At 36.8% G+C, this 14,440-nt stretch overlaps 1 protein-coding gene across 1 annotated transcript in view; it reads left to right on the forward strand.

The window, feature by feature from the left end:
• The window catches only part of Slc12a2 (solute carrier family 12 member 2), a 74,264-nt gene that overhangs the window by 24,021 nt on the left and 35,803 nt on the right, over positions 1–14,440 (forward strand). The window contains exons 8-15 of the mRNA XM_059245933.1: positions 2,021–2,148; positions 2,245–2,329; positions 3,808–3,959; positions 8,828–8,935; positions 10,104–10,227; positions 10,892–10,993; positions 12,173–12,328; positions 13,447–13,546. Of these exons, the coding sequence (XP_059101916.1) occupies positions 2,021–2,148; positions 2,245–2,329; positions 3,808–3,959; positions 8,828–8,935; positions 10,104–10,227; positions 10,892–10,993; positions 12,173–12,328; positions 13,447–13,546 (955 nt within the window). The remainder of the gene's footprint in view (positions 1–2,020; positions 2,149–2,244; positions 2,330–3,807; positions 3,960–8,827; positions 8,936–10,103; positions 10,228–10,891; positions 10,994–12,172; positions 12,329–13,446; positions 13,547–14,440) is intronic.

Raw genomic sequence — 14,440 nt, forward strand, 5'->3', positions numbered from 1 at the left:
CAAAGAATAGAATACTTTGTTAAGAATGCAAATTACAACACTCTGCTGTTAACTACATTTAGCACATTTTAGGTATTTTAATTGTAATTAAGTTTGGTCCGGTGATTCACACTAATTCATAATTCAGTTTTTGTCCTCTTTATGTAGGCTGTACAACTAGAGTAAAATTGCTTTCATTTCCATTTTCTGTTTTTCAATGACAGCAAGAACAGGTGGGTGAGTATAGGGAAGCCAGTTTACTGAGGAGAAGAAGGTGCCTGCATGGCTCTCATTATGTGTCCAGTTATGTGTTTCTTGGTGATGGGAAGGTGAGAGATGTGCCTCTAGGTGATTTTATTGTTGTACAAACATCTGAGGGGATACTTACCCAGACTATGATGTCTATGATGTCATCAGAACTTAGAACCCATTATGTATATTGCCCATCATTGACTAAAATGCTACTTGGCATGTGACTTTTTAAACGTAACAATTTTAAAGTGCTATGGATTGTGAAAGCAGATTGAAGTTGCAAAAATCATGACTTTTTACCTCTAAATACTTCAGCTCATATCTACTAAGAAAGAGGGCATCAGGAAATTTATCTTTGGCACGATGCACAGATGATGCATAGATGTTTTTCAAGTCTTCATGAGGATCCTAATAGCAACTACAGATTTCCTTGTTTAGGATAAGTCACATTAAGTTGTTCACTTTCCTTTTTAAAACAAAACAAAACTGATTCATGTAATCTTCAGTCTCATAAGGCTTTTTTGTCTTCTGTGATGCTGACAGTTTTCAGAATTACAGATGTGTGTGTGTGTGTGTGTGTGTGTGTGTGTGTGTGTGTGTGTATTGGGATCATCTCTAGCTGGGTTTTTTACATTATAACCAATGTGTCTCAGCACCCGGAATTGAGGGTCCAAGTGATCTCAGCTTTCCCCGCTTGGATGATGTGAGTTTTTATCTCTTTATTAAGGTGATGACTAAGGCTTCTCTGTTGGGAAGTTGCCATTCATTGTCAGTTAATAAGTGACACTTGGAGACAGTGCACAGCCGTGCCTCCACATGACTTCCAAATGGTTTTATTAGTAGTCCTTCGTGGCTTCTGTCAAGTCACAACGACATGGACCAGCATAGATGGCTTTGTCTTCCTTTGTTACAGTCTTCTCCATTTTGGAAGGCTCTCCTTGTTGGCCGACCAATTGATGTTCTGCCTGACTCAGTGCTTGCTGTGTCTCTTACTCCTCTTACTTGTTGGTCTCAGTCAGGGTTACTGTTGCTGCAGTGAAACACCATGACCAAAAGCAAGTTGGGGAAGAAAGGGTTTATTTATTTGGCTTACACTTCCATATCACTGTTCATCACTGAAGGAAGTCAGGGCAGGAACTCAAACAAGGCAGGAACCTGGAGGCTGGAGCTGATGCAGAGGCCATAGAGGGGTGCTGCTTACTGACTTGCGCCCCCTGGCTTGCTCAGTCTGCTTTCTTATAGACCCAGGATCACCAGTCCAGGGAAGGTACCACCTACAATGGGCTGGATCCTTCCCCATCAATCACTGATTAAGAAAATGCCCTACGGGCTTGCATACAGCCCAGTCTTATGAAGGCATTTTCTTAATTGAGGTTCCCTTCTCTCAGATGACTTCAGCTTATGTCAAGTGGGTATTGGAGAGTAGGGTAGAGGTTGGCTCCAGATCAGTGTGTTTCTTTTATTTCCCTACCTCCTTTCTGTGTTTTTTATTTTGATGTGGGGGAAAGTGTGGTCAGTAATCTATACTTGTGATTTTTTGTTTGAGTTAGTGATAATTAAGTTTGGAGATTCTTAAACAATTACTGGTAAGAGGTACCAGAAGGTAGGATATATCCTAGATTAGATCACCATTTTGATAGCAAACCATTCCTTCACGTATAGATACTGAATTAGCATTACATAAGAAAGACCAATTGTGTAGAGACTATATATACTAATTACTCTTGACTTAAATTATTTTGGTCTCATTTGCTATCCAGTAATTGCCAAAATATTTTGTCCTCTGTAGCTGAAATATTTAATGAAAACTTTGGACCGGATTTTCGAGAGGAAGAGACTTTCTTTTCTGTATTTGCCATTTTTTTCCCTGCTGCAACTGGTATTCTAGCTGGAGCAAATATCTCAGGTGATCTTGCAGTAAGTATTATAAAGTACTGTATTGATTACTGATGTGCTAAAAATGCTATCCGGGCATTTATTTTTATAGACTAAAAGAACCTTCTTGTCTTCTAGGATCCTCAGTCAGCCATACCCAAAGGAACACTCTTAGCCATTTTAATTACTACAGTGGTTTACATAGGAATTGCAGTGTCCGTAGGTAAAGAGCCTTCATTTCTTCAATGCCTTAGAAATTTTGTGATGTTCATAGCATAAGTAGTAGTATAGCATTTTCTGACTTTAACATTCCAAAATACTTTAGGTTAAAAAGGCATAGAATTAGTTGCTTGTTTTAATCCAAAACTAGTTGAGGAAAACTAGTGGTGACTTACAGAGAGACATAAAACTACCAAGTGCTTTGTTGGTTCATATCTAGCATTTATTTATTATAGTAAATTAGAAATACATGGAAAACCTATAAACTCACACTTTATTTGGATATATAAGATATATTCACACGTGCAAGTAAATTTTACTCTTAAAGTTATAAAGATTTGGGAGGCCCAGGCAATCCTTGCACACTGTTATGCATGCACCTGTTCATTCGCATACAAAATTATAAGCTCTAAATTTATTCCTTTCATAGTAAGAGGTTTCCATGTATATTTTACTGTGAACACTTCAGTTTTACCACGTTTTTTCTTTGTTTTGTTCAGAAATACTGACAGAACTCTATTTCCAAATTTTGTAGCTATTTCTCAGGGTAATTTTGAAATTTGACTGAACAAAAGTTAGAAATGCTGATTGTATCATGATGGGCCAAATTGCCTTTTTAAAATGGTTTTGGATTTAATTTTTTTTAATACATAATAATGAAATTCATTTGAGAAAACCAAGTGTTTTTTCCTAAAACTTTCAAATATTCTTATATAACATATAGCCCACCTAAATAAAATTTGTTTTTAATTTAACTTATGGCTTAACTGATTATGTTCCAACTTTTAAAATTTTTTGTTGCCATTGATAGATTTCTGCTTTGGTCTGACCCTCTGGTGTTGCTAGACCTTGTATTGACTTCATTCTGTTTGTCCTCAGTGAGCAGTGGGACTGCCCCTTTCTTTCTGTGTTCAGGAGTGGCCTGGGAAATTCAAAGCAACGGACCCTTTTACCCCAAAACTGTCTGGTACAGCACACGAGTGTGATCCTGGTGCTCAGTGTTTTCCTTGTCAGTGTGCCCAGGCCACACTGCACAGTGACTGACAGGACATGAAACGTGGCCGCTTTCAGGCTGATTGGAGTCCTAAGTGTTCTTTCCTCTCTCTCCCCGGTCCGCTAAGAGTTCAGAGGTGCATTTAGAGGGAGAGATGCTTTTGGAAACAGTCAAAAGGTAGAGAAAAAAAAAGTAACCAGCAAAGTACTATGTAGTCTGTCTAATCTTTGAAATATTTATACAAGGTTTTCCAGTATTTATGTAATGCTGGAAATGTAACACTTTTTTTTTTTTAAATAGAAAGTTCAGTTTCATTGCTTAAATTTTAGTGACCACAAAGCTTTTCATACTTCATTGAGAGTAAAGTTCAGTATACATGCAGTGTGTGCTATTATGAATGTGCACCTAGACAACACTGTGATTTCTTTATGAATGGATTGTAAGAGGAATGCATGGATGAGTTACTCTGATTGTTGCTTGTGCTTCAGGTTCTTGCGTGGTTCGGGATGCCACTGGGAATGTGAATGACACCATTACAACAGAGCTCACAAACTGCACTTCTGCAGCCTGCAAATTGAACTTTGACTTTTCCTACTGTGAAAGCAATCCTTGTTCTTATGGGCTAATGAACAACTTTCAGGTGAGCATTGCGTTCATATTATATAGACATTCTGTATTTACCTAATAGTAAACCACTATGAAATCTGGCCTTTCAGAATATAGCTGTATGTTAGAGGGGAGGACAGTTGATACTTTGTGCCCCTCCTACTAAACTGTATCATCACTAAGTAGGCAAATGGAAAGCATGAAAGAGAGAATAAACTCTGAGATGATTCATGAAGAAAACAAAGCCTTTGAGAGTTATCTTTTCTAATAGAGGGCATAGTGTATATACATGTAGAGTATGGATATACTATTTCAGAAAACCAGGGAACAAGCATCTTTTGTAAAAGTCACTTGTGGTGGTCTGTTTCTGGGTTCTGTCTGCTCTGTTCCATTGAGCTTTGGGTTTGTCTGTTCATGAGTATCAGTCCTGATTCACATAGCTATTATAATAAGTCTTAAAGTCAGATTAACTCCTTCTTCTAAAAAAGTTCTAGCAATTTTAGCTTCTTAGTAATTAGTGGTACCCTCCTTGCTACTTTATGGATGAATGAACTATTAGTATATACCGAGCGATAGAGCTGAGTTTGTGGCTTAGTTGGTAGATGCTTTTGCTTAGCATGTGCAAACCCTGGCTGGGTCCTCAGACCACACGCACAGGGTGAAGTGGCACATTCCTGTAATCCCCAGCGTTTGAGAGGTAGAGCAGGAGGGTCAGCTCCAGGTCATCCTTAACTGTGTTGCAAGTTTGAGATCAACTTGAACTACATGATACCTTTTTCAGCATCTATATTGATTGATATGAATAGTAATGCTAGTTAATTAGGTATGGTCTGTGTAGGTTTGTGCCTTACCAAACCACCATTAACAAGAGAATTAAATTATGAATAGATGCTTAAAAGTTAGAAAACGTTTAAAACATGTGAACTGTATAAAGATCAGTATCAGTATTAGGTTTTTGGAGACTTAATTCTTTGTTGTTTATTATTTACCTCTGTTAAGATTTTAAATGCAAGTGGCTGAGGAAACAGCTTAGTTGGAGCACATGGACATGAGTTTGGTCCCCAGAAGCCATGTGAAAAAAACTGGGTTTAGTGGTATGTGCTTGCCATCCCAGAGCCAAGGAGGTGGAGATGACTAAATGCTCAGCTCACTGGCAGAAAGCCCAGGCCTCCTGGTGCAAATTTAGGCCAGTTTTGAGATTGTCTCAGGCAAAGCTGGGCAGTACCTGAGGAGTGGCACCCACGGCTGTCCTTTCCCCTTCCTGTGAGCACGCTCACGTGTTCATGGACATACGCACGCATAACAAAAAGATGGTGGCAATGAAGTGAGCTTTTAGTGTGTCAGAATTGCACAGATGACCAAACAAAAACATACACGTGGACTTCGGAGGTCAATACAAAATAGTAATTTTATAGAATATGGATTTTTGTTGATCCCAAGTAGGAAAATAGAATTTTTGTTACCAAAACATAATTAACACAGTAGTGAAAATCTGAATATTTTTAGAGCTCACTATTGCTATTTACAATATGTAAATATTTCATGATACAACTTGTTGGTATTTTTTGCTCTTTGGGGGGGGCCCATTACCCAGCTCCCAAATCACGCATGAAGGTTTATTCTTAATTATAAATGCCCGGCCTTATCTTGACTTGTTTCTAGCCAGCTTTTCTTAAATTATCCTGTCTACCTTTTGCCTTGGGGCTTTTATCTTTCTCTATTCCTGTATAACTTTTCTTTACTTCTTACTCTGTGTGTGGCTGGGTGGCTAGCCACTGAAGTCCTCCTCCTCCATCTCTTGTTCCTTGCTTGATCTTTCTTCTTTTCCTCCCAGATTTCTTCTATTTATTCTCTCACCTGCCAGCCCAGCCTATCCTTTCTCCTGTCTCGCTATTGGCCGTTCAGCTCTTTATTAGACCACCAGGTATTTTAGACAGGCACAGTAACAGCTTCACAGATTTAAACAAATGCAGCATAAAGGAACGCAACACATCTTTGCATCATTAAACAGATATTCCACAGCATAAGCAAATGTAACACATTTTAAAATAATATTCTACAACAACTTTCTGAACAAAAATTTTAATGGCATTTTATTTTCCATTGTATAGTTTCAAGCAGTTTATTTGTAGTAATTGTGTTAGATTCAATTATGTGACACACCTTTGTGTTTTCTAGTCACAGGATTAGGCAAAATTGTAGCAATGACAGTATTCATGCTAAGCTAATGATTCACTCCAGTTCTGACATTGATATTGTATATAAAAGGTACAAACATTGGTCTCTGCCCAGTGATGGAGAATGCTAGTCTGATTTTTGTGTGTTTGTGGAAATACACTGTGTTCTTTATGATCTCTCTTATAGTCTCATTTGAGTATAGCTTTGTTTTAATTTAAATAAGTAAGACTTTTAATGCCATGGGAAGAAATACACAATGGTGGTAATGGGGGAATCCTGTATAAATCATGTGTTATTTAGAGAAGAAAGCATGGTCAGTAGAATATAACTAAACAATATGTAGGTTACATACTGACTTAGTGCTCTCCTGCTGTGAAGAGACACTGATCAAGACAACTCTTATACAGGAAAGCGTTCAACATGGGGCTTGCTTACAGTTTCAGAGGCTTAGTCCGTTATCATTGTGGTGAAGAGCATGGTGGCGTGCAGGCAGACGTGTTTCTAGAGAAGTAGATGAGAGCTTTAATTTCTGATCCTCCGACTGCAGGTGGAGAGAGAAACAGACACTGGTATAGCAAGCTTTCTTGGACTGCCAGCCAACAAATCATGACACGGAGTCTTTCTATTAATTATGAATGCTCAGTCTTAGCTTAGGCTTGTTTCTAGCTAGTTTTTTTTTTTTTAAACTTATTTGTATTCATCTATGTGCTGCCCCAAGGTTCATTTACCTTATTTATGTACTGTCCATTCTGCTTTCCTGCTTCTTCCACATCTGGCTGCCTGGCTCCTCTTTTTTTCTCTGTCAGCCCTGCCTATCCCTCTTCTGCCCAGCTATTGGCTGTTCAGCTTTTTATTAGATCAGTCAGGTGCCTTAGACAAGGTGAAACAGCAGCATATCTTCACATCGTTAAACAAATACTCTATTCCACAACACATTGGACCTGGTGTGGGCTTTTGAAACCTCAGAGCTCACCTCCAGTAATTCACCTCTTCCAACAAGGACATATCTCCTAATCCTTCCAAACAGTTTATTAACTGGGGACTAAGCATGCAAATATTTAAGCTTATGGGGTCCATTCTCATTTAAACCACAACAGATGACTTTTATAAAATCCATATAGGCCCTACTTTATAATGCTCTTTTACATATATAAATAGCTTTATGCTTAAGAGAGTAGAGGCATTTAGGATGTCTTACTGGTTTTAAAATTTGAATTATATATGTGTTTTGTCTCATTACATTATTTTGATATCCTCTGAAACTTTTGACTTAGCGCATTGCATGATGTACAAAATGTGAGGGGTTTTTGTTTTTGTTTTTGTTTTTGCCAGCCAAAGCTCCTCATACCTGATCTGTCACAGCCCTCTGTTTGTCCTGTGCTCGGTCACTGTGTTTTTGAAAGTGTGTGCACACATGCTGCCATTCCTTACCTCCACTCAGTGCTTCCTTTGGAGCGCCGTCTTGCCTTTCGTCTTGGCTGCTGTATGTCATGGACCACACTGATGTCGGCACTGTTTTCATTCAGTGTCACTCTGTGCAAATATTCCTGGTTCACCATTAAATTTTAAGACATGCTGAAGTTTGGGTAAATATTTAACTGGAAAGCCGGAAGTCTAGTTGGCTTTCCCTGCAGTATTCCCATTACTAAGCATAGGACGTGATGCTGATCTGTGCAAAGGACAGTGCAACCAGAGAATGTGTCTGAGGTTTTGATGTTTATTCTGGGAGGAGTGCACATGCACACACGCTCATGGGCCCTCATAGTCAATGTTTGGACACAATGAACTTCTTATCAATTTATCAGTGTGTGGTTAATTGTGTTTTGTTTATAACTTCTTATATCACAGGTTTTTTTAAAAACAAAAGTAGAATTTGTATCACAACCTTTTGGCTAGATGTATTTTTACTTAAGAAAACACCATACCCACAATCCTATTGCAGCCCCATAAAAAGCAACCATCTTAATGTGGTATACTTTGACAGGAGCTTTAACCTCAGTCTGACTCTTTGGCTAGATCTGATAATCAGTTTTCTAGAAACTAGGATGAGAGGAGGGGGTTTTACATAATAGAGATGCAGTCAGCACATTGCAGGATATAGGATAAAAGCTTCAGAGAATGGCAGGAAAGAATTAAATAAATTGAAAAAATATGAAACTATATATTAAAAATATTGAAAAACTGAATCAACCAAATATAATAATCACTTTTGAGAGCTAGTTGAAGAAAGACCCAAGAACTTGTTTTAAAATGACTAAGAAAACGGGGCAGTTGAAGCTGTTTGGTTGCTGACTAGATGTGTGATACTGTGAAGGGGTGGCCAGATCATGGAGCTGGGCCAGGGCCTTTGGCTACAGCTTCCAAATGTCTGCCTGTTCACAGACACACGCTGAACCTTTGCATTAAAAATCTAGGCTTGGAAATGACATGGGAGTGGCCGAAGTTGTCCATGGTTGAAACCTAGTGACAGGTAGTTGGTAGTTCATTATCATCTTTTTTCTGCCATATGTTCATTTGGGAATTTACAAGAGAAAAGCATTTTTTAGTGGTAAATCTGTTTTAATAATTTGTAATTTTCTTATCATTGCTATTTACCAAATTCCTGTCAGATTATTCCAGTATTAGTTTCCTTTATTAGAATCCTCAAATTGTGACTGTTCAATACTTTACTCGTTTTCAACCATTTTTTATGACTGACTTTCCAATTTTGTCACTTCATTTAAGGTGATGAGCATGGTGTCAGGGTTCGCACCCTTAATCTCGGCAGGTATCTTTTCAGCCACACTTTCGTCAGCGCTAGCCTCTCTTGTGAGTGCCCCCAAAATATTTCAGGTAAATGTTTTCATCTTATAATTTGTATTGAGTGGGATGTTAAGATATTTCAAATTTTGGATTGTTGTTATATTCAAATAGGTTACCTTTATCAACCTCACATGTTTGATATGTTTGCATATACGTATATCAAAATTGGTATAAATTTTATGTACGTAAATGCTACGCAGATCTATACAAACATTTGTGCATTTTTCTAATGTCAAGGTACATGCTTAGAAAGGATGATTTGGGGGTCTAGAGAGATGGCTCAGCTGTATTGGGCTCATGCAGAGGATCCAAATTCAGTTCCCAGCATGTATATTGGGTGGCTCCTAACCACCTGTGACTCTAGACACATAATTAAAAATGACAAACATAAATATTTTAGGGGTAAAAATGATGAGTTTTGCTTCTTGATATACTTAGCATAAACGTCTAGGGTTCTTTTCTTTTCAAGTATTAAGAGTGTGATCTAAGACTAAGCAGAAGTATGAATAATGGTTTCAGTTAGCAGGATGCCAACTGCAGTAGTTTATGTGGCTAGCATTACATTAATTGTAGTAGGTGCAGTGATAACGAGAATGAACATTAACTTCCTGTAGTGACCATTAAGCAGATAATAATGATTAGGATATCATTTTTAATTACCAAGTCAGATAAATTATTGGTTTTCTGCCTTATTCTTAATATTGGTAGCCAAAAAGTATAGTAATGGTGTAGAATATGATTTTTAAGGCAGCATCTATTAAGAATTGAAGAAATGTGGTTAAACTTTATATTTGGGGTTTTTAATCTGCTTGTAAGTTGCAGATTTGGGCTTAGTTTTCTTAAAGCCATGGGTATATCATACTTACTAACTTCCAAGTTTCTTTTTTATTGTATTATTATTTGAATGTCTGCTTCACTGGTTCTTCATAAGTGGAGTTTCAACATGGGTGGTGTAAGACAAAATCTTAAACAGTGTTATAAACCAACTACCCTTCTGCTATTTGAACTGTTTATATATCCTTTATAGTCTGTAGGTGAAGTACTGTGAGGTAGAAAACAAAGAAGATCAGAAATGAGAGACTCGGGCTCCATTCTTTATTAACCGGCTTCAACTGTTAGGAGATTTGTGTATTTTAATTTTCATGTATTTCATTTTAATGTTTGGTTTTGTTTTTGGTTTTTTTTTTTTTTTGATTAGGCTCTATGTAAGGACAATATCTACCCAGCTTTCCAGATGTTTGCCAAAGGTTATGGGAAAAATAATGAACCTCTCCGTGGTTACATCTTAACATTCTTAATTGCACTTGGATTCATCTTAATTGGTTAGTTCTATGAATGGTCTATCATTTAGGTTTTGGTATGTTTATAGCATTACCTATAATCATGAATATTAAATTATTAACAAAATGTGCCTTGCTTTAGTATACTAAATTAACTTCTAATCAAACAAAGGAATAAGTAAAATACTACAAATACTAGTGTCAGATATAATTTATTAAAATTATTGCTATTACATAAAATTAGGGATAGAAGAGATTACATTTTTTTTAAAGACTCATGTAGCCCAGGCTGGCCTTTTATTATTCACAATTGTATCCAGAGATAATCCTGAATTCCTGATGGTCCTGCCTCTATTTCCCAAGGACTAGGATTATAGGCATGTACGACCATGCCCTTTTCCTAAAATATGTATGATGTAAGGAAAAGGACATTAGTGTATCCCAGGAAGGTGATACCTCTATCTGATCTTATGTAAAGCTGTGGATTCTTCACTGCTAAAGATAACTTTAGACTTTCTAAAGAATTTTGTCTAGATTCTCAAATTAGTTGACTGAAAGTCTCATTATACCATCAATTGTAATGGCAAGATATAAATATCAGTCTGTGGCAGATTTATGGCTATTTATTATGCTATTCAGAAATTAGGAATATTTCAAAATTTTAAGTTTTAAGTACCATTAAACTTATTTCTTTTTTCTTTTGCAGCTGAATTGAATGTTATTGCTCCAATTATCTCTAATTTCTTCCTTGCATCGTATGCATTAATCAATTTTTCAGTATTCCATGCATCACTTGCAAAATCTCCAGGTGATTTACATTTTAAAAATTTATATGTACTAATGGCTTTGATTTCAGAGGAAACAAAATTTCCACTTTTCTAAAATGTGATGTTTGTGAGTTTATTTCATTAAAGTTATTTTCTTTTATAGTTATGTCAAATTCAGTGCTCAAAGAGCTCTTTATTATGAAGTACACTGATAATAAGCTGTTTCTTTTCAAAACATTAAAAATAGCATTTGTCATATTAAAGTGTTATTTCTTATTTTTAAAATTTCTTTACCATTTGCTTACCTAATTCAGTTCTCATAACATTGTCATTATTTAATAAGCTTTCCAATTTGGTCTTTTTGGTGCTGAGAATTGAATCTGGTGCTTCAAACATGATAAGCACACATTTTCCTATGGAGCCTAAGTGCCAGCCCCCAGCGTGGGTTTTACACAATGAGTTCGTGGAGTTCTAACATGCGGGGCTCTATCAACTGAAGAAGTACCATGGGGCTTTTGTTAAAAGTGGATGAGGGGTTGAAAATCAGGAAAAGAATGGAAAGTACAGAGGAATTCAATTTTCTCAGAACAGGACAAATAACATGTGGGGTTTTCAAAGGAAAAGGACATATGAACACATATGTTTTAGCTTCAGTTTTACTTTCAAAACAAACTTTTATTGAAGTAATTAAAAACTATTTTTGACAAGTTTAAAACATGGTCTTTTTAGTATTTTATGAGTAGTTTTAATTCATACATACTAATGGAAAGGTATGAATTTCTTGATTTCACACCAAGATTTTGTTACATGGGTAGGTTGCTTGAAGTGTTTTATATAATCATTAGAACGTGGATGTGTCTCATGCTGAAGACTGGAGGGTAAAGCTGCCTCACTGAGGAGAAAATCTGAAGCCTTTCTGTTGTGTGATGCTTATCTGTTTTCACTCTGTTGGGTTGATTTAAAATTTAAAGGATTGTGTTGACTGAAAGTCTGAGAAGATGCAGTAGTAGGAAAATATTATCTTCACAGTCATTAAGAATTATCAAAACTAATTGTGATCAATAACAGCCATTAACTTTACTGTTAGATATTAGCCTTGTACTTTATATTTTAAGTCATCTGAGTGTGGAAGCTATAGTGAAAGCCATTTTATATGTAATTACATACCACTGTATACAGCAGATGGAAGTCTGAGTGGCGTTTCTGTGTGTCCTTGTTAGGATGGCGTCCTGCGTTCAAGTACTACAACATGTGGATATCCCTTATTGGAGCAATTCTGTGTTGCATAGTGATGTTTGTCATTAACTGGTGGGCTGCCTTGCTCACGTACGTGATAGTTCTTGGACTGTACATTTATGTTACCTACAAAAAACCAGGTCAGTAGTCTTTTCTGTTTAGTATTTCAAGTTAGAAAATGTTGACAAATTTTTGTTACTTTTTATTCAAACATCTTTTGTATATTTGGAAAGGTGTCACATGTAAAACTTTCAATACCTTCTTTTGTATTTAAATGTTTTAAAATTTGCAGCACTATAGTAACTGCTAGCCAAATATGTGTGTATATTGTCTCTTGTCATCATCTTAGAACTGTTGTAGAGCAGGGGATTCAAGCACTAAAATATGCAAATAAAATTTTTTTGTTTGTTTGTTTTGAGACAGGATTTCTCTGTATAGTCCTAGCTGTCCTGGGACTCACTTTGTAGTTCAGGTCTCAAACTCTTTCTCTATATAGTCCTAGCTGTCCTGGGACTCACTTTGTAGATCAGGTCTCAAACTCACAGAGATCTGCCTGCCTCTTATCTCTTGAGTGCTGGGATTAAAGGCGTGTGCCACCACCACCCAGCTAATATAAATGTTCTTAACTGAGAAATGATTAGTGATTATCATCTTCCACATTGATGTTGTCTACGTAGGTCTCCATGTAAGTGATAAGGGTAATAATGATGGAACATTTTTGATCTGATGTGATGATGAGCTTTTGGATTCAGATGGTGGCTTTAGAAATGAATGGACAAAAGAGCTGTATTTTTAACTTTTAGGAGCAATTTTTCTTCTAATATACCTATTAAGCATACATTAATGTGTTTAAAATCACTGAGGGCCCATCCTTTTTAATTCAATGGTAGAGGACATTTTCATGATTAAATAGCTTGAATGTATTTGCTGTATTTATAATGTGCCCTTCAGGTCTTTGGCTATAGAACAAATAATTTTAAATGTTTTATTGTTGAGAGATTGTTTCGAGTTATGTGAACATGTGTGCAGTGCCATCAGTATGCCTGTGTTAAGTCAGGCCTTTTTTCAAGGGCAGTGATGGACATGATGATAGTCTCAATGTGCTTCTATATTACCGGAACTGTGCAAAGTTACAGAATAGTAGTTTATTTTAGCGCTTGACTTACAAACATAAAAATTCTGCCCAATTTGCTATCAGTCTCAGTGGTTTGAATCGGCTGCAATTGGTGTTATACTGCATGATCGTGTTTTCCTACAGATGTGAACTGGGGATCCTCTACACAAGCCCTGACTTACCTGAGTGCACTACAGCATTCAATTCGTCTTTCTGGGGTAGAAGACCATGTGAAAAACTTCAGGTAAGAGACGAGGCACCACAGAGGGAGGCATCCTCTGTTTGCTAGTCCGTCAGTTCTAAACCATTCATTCTTCAGTAACATTCTATGGAATAGTACAAAACATGCTGTTTTGTTTGGCTGGTCTTGGACAGTTAATCATTCAAAACCAAATCATAAAAAAAAAATTACCTCCCTTCAAAAAAAGATTATGGAAGTTTTGGAACTGTCATTTGAAGAGAAATATTTTTTTTCTCTTTATAACCATTAATGTTGTATACCTATTTAAAAGTTTTTAAACAATTTTTATGTGTGTGGATGTTTTGCCTGCATCTGTCTGCACCACTTTCTTGCCTGGTGCCTGCAGAGGCCAGAGAAGAGCATTAGACTCCTGGAACTGGAGTTACACACAGTGGTGAACTGGTGTGTGAGGTGTTGGGAATTGACCCACAGAAGAGGTATTTTGTTTATTTGTTTGAGACAGGGTTTCACTGTATAGCTCCAGCTGGCTGGGGACTCGCTTTGTGTAGACCATGCTATCCTTGAACTCACAGATCTGCCTACCTCTGCTGCTTGTGTGGGGCAAGCACAACCATGCCTGACATAGGCTTGTTTGGATACACCTATTTTTGTAATTTTACTATTGATATTGAGTTATTCACATTTTTTAGCAGCTAACTGGAAACCACTTGTAGTGATAAGACTCTGCTTTAGGCTAAGGAGTACTTGCATTGTACTTCCCTCAGCAAACGACTTTATCATTGGTCTATTAGTCAGTGAGACTTCTGCAATATACTGCTAATAATGGAGTAGATCCAGTTACTAAAGCACTGTTGAGAGATGGCTTTTCTACATTCAGAAATATTATTTATGTATATAAAGTCCAGGAAATTTTAGCTTATTTATACTTAATATTTT

The sequence above is a fragment of the Peromyscus eremicus genome, chromosome 19 (assembly GCF_949786415.1).
Source record: "Peromyscus eremicus chromosome 19, PerEre_H2_v1, whole genome shotgun sequence".
In the NCBI taxonomy this organism is placed as follows: Eukaryota; Metazoa; Chordata; class Mammalia; order Rodentia; family Cricetidae; genus Peromyscus; species Peromyscus eremicus.